Source organism: Lactuca saligna, chromosome 1 (assembly GCF_052625555.1).
Source record: "Lactuca saligna cultivar CGN05327 chromosome 1, ASM5262555v1, whole genome shotgun sequence".
In the NCBI taxonomy this organism is placed as follows: Eukaryota; Viridiplantae; Streptophyta; class Magnoliopsida; order Asterales; family Asteraceae; genus Lactuca; species Lactuca saligna.
In genome coordinates, this window is record NC_136417.1 from 194,998,794 (window position 1) to 195,004,815 (window position 6,022).

Sequence of the window (6,022 nt, forward strand, 5' to 3'; positions counted from 1 at the left end):
TATTATTGGCACATACTTCCAAATTATACAATTTAATATGTCAAACTTTTCAATTGCATCCTAAAATTTTGATATTTCTTTAAAATATCCACAATACCAAATATCTGTTATCATTTCTATTTAAATCTAATAATTATCCAAAAAAAATTATTCTATATTACAACGAATACTGAATAATCTAATACATCAAAATAAATAATTTTAGAATATTTAAATATGCCCATATATATATATATATATATATATATATATATATATATATATATATATATATATATATATATATATATATATATATATATATATATATATATATATATATCCAATAATTGACATCCAAAATGATCAATTACTTATCAATTTACGGATTTTTCATAATATGGTTGTTGCATTAAAATGAAGATATGCTATTGTTGTTACATGGAGATCCTACAAAACAGTTCTCCGCAACTCCATCCCGATTATTATGGTGAATTTATGAATAATCAATTATCCTAAACAACAAACAAGAAGAATTCAAATTTCAAACCTCACGTATTTATCTTAATAATTGGATTAAGCTCTTAGACTAGGATGAGACTACGAGTCCTACGCCTGCGTATCTATATATATATATATATGAAGAACCCGATCACCTAAAACTCCATAAGCAGCCGGCCTCTAAAGATGAAGTTGTTTAGAGGTTTCCTAACCCTCTTAATCACTCTGATTTGTACGCTCCAATGGTCTTCTTTAGCCTTCAACAGCAAAAAGGTACACATGCATGCGATCTTATTCAAGTCTATCATTATCAACTTGAAGCAGCATTCATGCATGCCTGATCGTCATCGTTTTAATTTCTTTAGTTTTTAGATTAAATATTTGATGTGTATACATTGATGCAGTCTTATATAGTCTATTTGGGAGGACATAACAATGGACTTGAAGCGTCTAAGATTAAAGAGTCTCACTTTGAGTTTCTTCATTCGATTGTAGGAAGGTAAATCTCTATACATGTAAATACAAAAAAACACACATATCATTTCACCGCAAGCTAGGAAGTACTAATTAATTATTATTATTATAATATTTTGCATGTACAGCAAAGTGAGTGTTGATGAGGCCATGATTTACTCATACGATAAGCATATTAATGGTTTTTCTGCTATTCTTGACGAGGATGCTGCTGCTAAACTTGCAGGTAATTACTATGCTAATTACAATATACAGGTTTATACTATTTATTATATTACTATGCAGGGAATTACATTTTTTTTACTGAAATCATGTAGATCATCCCGATGTTGTGTCGGTGTTTCCAAATAAGGGGCTAAAACTACACACAACCCATTCCTGGGATTTTTTGAAGCTTGAAAGTAACGGTGTCATTGATTCATCCTCTTTGTGGAGGAAAGCAAGATTTGGTACAAACATCATCATTGCTAACCTTGACACTGGTACGTAATCAATTTCTAGTGTCAGATTTCAATTGTTAATCGATCATCTTAATTAATTATATGTATATCACCTACATCGATCAGGTGTTTGGCCTGAATCACAAAGCTTCAGTGACGATGGTTATGGGCCCATTCCATCAAAGTGGAAGGGCGGATGTGAGAACCAAACCTCAGTAGCTTGCAACAAGTATGCATTAAGATATACATAATTAATTCTTGTGTCCTTAATCTCAATTATTAATATACTAGTTAATGATCATGTTTGCAGTAAGCTTATTGGTGCGAAGTACTTTAATAAAGGGTACATGGCCTTGTATGGAGCCTTGAGTACTTCAATGAACAATGCACGTGACCATGAAGGACATGGTAGCCACACGTTGTCAACTGCTGGTGGAAACTTCGTATCAGGAGTGAGTATCAATGGAATAGGAATCGGAACAGCCAAAGGTGGTTCACCAAGAGCACGGGTCGCTTCATATAAAGTCTGCTGGCCTCAAACTATAACGGGAGGTGAATGTACAGAAGCAGATATCTTGAAAGGCTTTGATGTTGCGATTGAAGATGGTGTTGATGTATTATCAGTCTCTCTTGGAGCCCCCCCTTCTGATTATTTCCAAGATGCGATAGCCATTGCTTCCTTTCATGCTATCGCCAAAGGTATCACCGTCGTGTTTTCTGCAGGAAATGATGGACCTGCTCCTGGAACTGTCACCAATGTCGCTCCTTGGATGATAACCGTTGGAGCTAGTACAATCGATCGCGAGTTTCAAGCTTTTGTGGAACTTCGTAGTGGACCCCGCCTAAAGGCACTTATATATATTTTTTTGTTTTTTTATTTCTTGTAGTTCACGTATGTGAGATATATAACATTCTTTACTTTTTTTCACGACGATTCTAAAAATAACAGGGATTAAGCCTGTCGAAAGCCTTGCCAGCTGACAGATTGTATCCTCTACTTAATGCTGCAGATGCTAAAGCTGCAGATGCATCAATGACGAATGCGTATGTTATACTTACTTTTTGTACTTGAATCTTTTTCATTATTTCAGTTTTGTGATTGTATATATGTATGATTAGGATGCTTTGCAAGGAAGGTTCACTCGATCCGAATAAGGTTTATGGGAAGATTTTGGTGTGTTTAAGGGGAGGCAATGGAAGAGTTGAAAAGGGAAAAGTAGCTCTTCTTGCTGGTGCTTCTGGCATGATTCTTTGTAATGACAAGTCCAGTGGTAATGAAATAATCGCTGATCCTCACTTCCTTCCAGCAACACACATCACTTATGCTGATGGGCTTCGTCTATACGCTTATCTCAGCTCTACAAAGTAAGTTTCATTAATATCGTTTTATCTCTAATATATCTTACATGACATGTTATATCTTCTCTACTGACAAGAAACGTGTATTATGTAGTGATCCATTGGGGTACATCACACATCCTGCACCTGTGGTAAACATTAAACCTGCTCCATCCATGGCAGCTTTCTCCTCTAGGGGTCCAAATATCATCACCCCAGGGATTCTCAAGGTGTCTAATTTTCTCTGCCAAAGATATATATATATATATATATATATATATATATAAATAGTGTTAATTATATCGATAATGAGTGACTGAAACCTATCTTGAATTTAATTTACACAGCCTGATATTACAGCACCTGGAGTGAATATCGTTGCAGCATTCACCCAAGATTCGAAATCAGACATACCATATAATATAGAATCAGGTACCTCTATGTCATGCCCACATGTTTCTGGAGTTGTTGGTCTCCTCAAGAACGTTCACCCTGACTGGAGTCCTGCTGCCATCAAATCCGCTCTGATGACAACTGGTAATTAATTAATTAAGTACATATCTAGTCCTCAATGAATTATTAAACTTTCTTCCATATTGTAGTAGGTTAGCGTTTGATTGTTGTTATCGTTTTCAATTCGTGCAGCGAATTCAAGAGACAACGAGGGGGAGCCAATGATGGATGCCAGTAAGAGTGAGGCGAATCCATTCAGCCGTGGAGCTGGAGATATTTGCCCAAACCGTGCAGTGGATCCAGGATTGGTTTACGACTTAAGTGTAAACGACTACCTTGACTTTCTTTGCGCTAGTGGATACAACCAAACCTTGCTTCAGAAGTTCTCTGGCTACCCTTACGAATGCCCAGAATCAAATTACAACGCCATCTTAGATTTAAACTACCCTTCCATAACTGTCCATAAACTATCTGGTACAGTCAATGTCACAAGGAAACTTAAGAATGTGGATAAACCTGGCATCTATCTAGTTCGTGTTAGGAGCCCGGTTGGGATATCGGTAGACGTGGAACCAAAAGTTTTGAATTTTCAGAAGCAAGGTGAAGTAAAGAAGTTTCAGTTGACTGTGAAAGCTGATGGCACGAAAGTGATTAAAGGTTACGTTTTTGGTGAACTTATATGGACTGATGGAAAGCACCAAGTGAAGAGCCCCATCGTTGTTTCTGTGGCGTAATTCATTAGTTAGTAGTTAGAATAAGTAATGACTTGTTACTTGTTCATTAAATTTTAGTTTTGTTTTTAGTTTACAGTTTAGTTTGATGGAACTAGTAATGAACTAGTATTAGATTGCATTTTAGGTACATAATGAAAATTATTATTTCTAGTTACTTTTCATGGATTCGTTAAGAAAACATGCATTGGATGGCTACCACCGTTCGATAGAGCATCCATGATAATTTAAAAAGCGGCACTTATCATATAATTCTATATTTTTTACTACAATGCATTATGTGTTGGAATAGTGTCTAAGGCTGCAACTATATTAGGCAAGTATTTGATCCGGTTGTGCATGGTCCTTTTGGGTTGCCTTCACCATAGCAACTTGATGGATGTTTTGTTAAGAGAGAGTAAATATTATAAGGAATAATATATGGTTATTTGATTAATATAAGTCATAGATTAATAGGAATTAATTTGGTGACTTAAAGAGATTAATTAAATAAGAGGGTATAAACTGTCAATTGTTTGATAGTTACACTTTAGACTATAAATCCTTATCCAAGATAGGATGAACGATTTCTAGGGCTTGGATAAGCCAAAATCGTCCATAGGGTTATCAAGGAAAGGATATAGATTAACTTAACGTCTAAGTTATCCAATTAGGGTTAAAGCTGTAATCCTTAAGGAGTCTACAAGTATAAATAGACCCTAGGGGTGAGGGAATTCGACACACCATCTAAAGTAGAGATACTCTGGCCGAATTCCTCCCCTCTCCTCTCTCCTAAATCATCTTTCTTGTTATCGGCGTTTGTAAGCCATTAGAGGAGTGATGTGACTCTAGAATGACAACAAGATCAACAAGGAATTCAAAGGTATGGTTCTAGATCTATTTCAATGTTGTTATTTATTCTAATTAGCCATTAGAAGTCTTGGATTCAAAGCATGTTTAATTAGAAAGCCTAGATCCGAGCATTAGGGTTTTGCATGCGCACATAGGAAAGTTCTTATGGCTAAAACCCGTGGTATCAAAGCCTAGCTTGGTTTTCTTTAAATTGTTGCTTGATTAACTGAAACAAACCTGCAAAATTTGATTTTTTGGTTTCTGAGTCATGGACTCGGAGAGTTCCAAAGTGGACTCGGCGAGTAGGCCTGACTTGACGAGTCCCTTTGTGTACTCGGCGAGTCCGGGCGTCAGGATTAGGCAAAACCGGGATTTTTTCATGTTTATCTTATGGAAACTTACCTTAATCATATTAGATCAACACTAATTCGATTTTTTGATATATATGACTATAATCTTGATCTAATTAAAGATATTTATCATCTAATAAAATATTTAATTTCCTTATATGATAATTGATTAATTATTTTGATAATTATCTTAAAAGAAATCTTGGATAAATCAAATAAAGATAATTAGGATATTAATTGTTAATTGGAATTATTTGTTATTTGATCATTCATGTTTTAAATGTTTAAAACTTGCCCTCAAGTTTTGAAATTTATATTTGTGATTAAAAGTTTTAATTTAGACAACTTAAATTTCAAACCCTACGTTTTAAAAGGTTTAAAACACAACCGTATACTAATATGATATTACTAGAATAATATATATGTATAACTAAATGCTAGTCTTACCGTTAGTAGGCCTCATTCACGAAGCCGATCTATAAGGTGGGTATAAGGTTGCGGCCTATAAAATGGCGCTTAATGGGTGTACACTCACACCCACCGCTTGCTTGATTGCTGGAGGGTCGTTAGCCGAACGGGTAGGATAGGGCAACCTCATCCTCTCATTAAAAGTATAATAAGTAATACAAAGTAACTACACGTTTTAAAAATTTCCCAATCTTAGTTACTTTAGGAAAAGTGAATTGATGCAATCCCATGAAATTACACTTTGCACCCTTGCTAAGAAGTTAGTGGAGCGTGTGTGGTTTACCGGCACACTAATTGGTTCTAAGCAAAGGTGGCAAAGGGTGATTCATTGTTTATCATAGTTCGATGGAGCGTGTGTGGTTTACCGGCACATCGAATAGGTGATCGTTACAATGAAGACACCATGTGAATTTGCATGGTAATTCACACCGCTTTGTGATCCTCGGTATCCCAGTCA

The 6,022-nt window shown here is 35.4% G+C and overlaps 1 protein-coding gene across 1 annotated transcript; it reads left to right on the forward strand.

Moving 5' to 3' along the window:
• The first annotated feature begins 655 nt into the window (after nucleotides 1-655).
• LOC145001890 (subtilisin-like protease SBT5.4) lies at nucleotides 656-4,148 on the forward strand. The gene is made up of 11 exons (XM_078961225.1): nucleotides 656-753; nucleotides 885-979; nucleotides 1,083-1,180; nucleotides 1,272-1,436; nucleotides 1,521-1,623; nucleotides 1,705-2,242; nucleotides 2,344-2,438; nucleotides 2,514-2,759; nucleotides 2,848-2,962; nucleotides 3,080-3,269; nucleotides 3,378-4,148. The coding sequence occupies exons 1-11, from the start codon at nucleotides 667-669 to the stop codon at nucleotides 3,917-3,919; spliced, it is 2,274 nt and encodes a 757-aa protein (XP_078817351.1). The 5' UTR covers nucleotides 656-666; the 3' UTR covers nucleotides 3,920-4,148.
• Nucleotides 4,149-6,022: the final 1,874 nt, after the last annotated feature.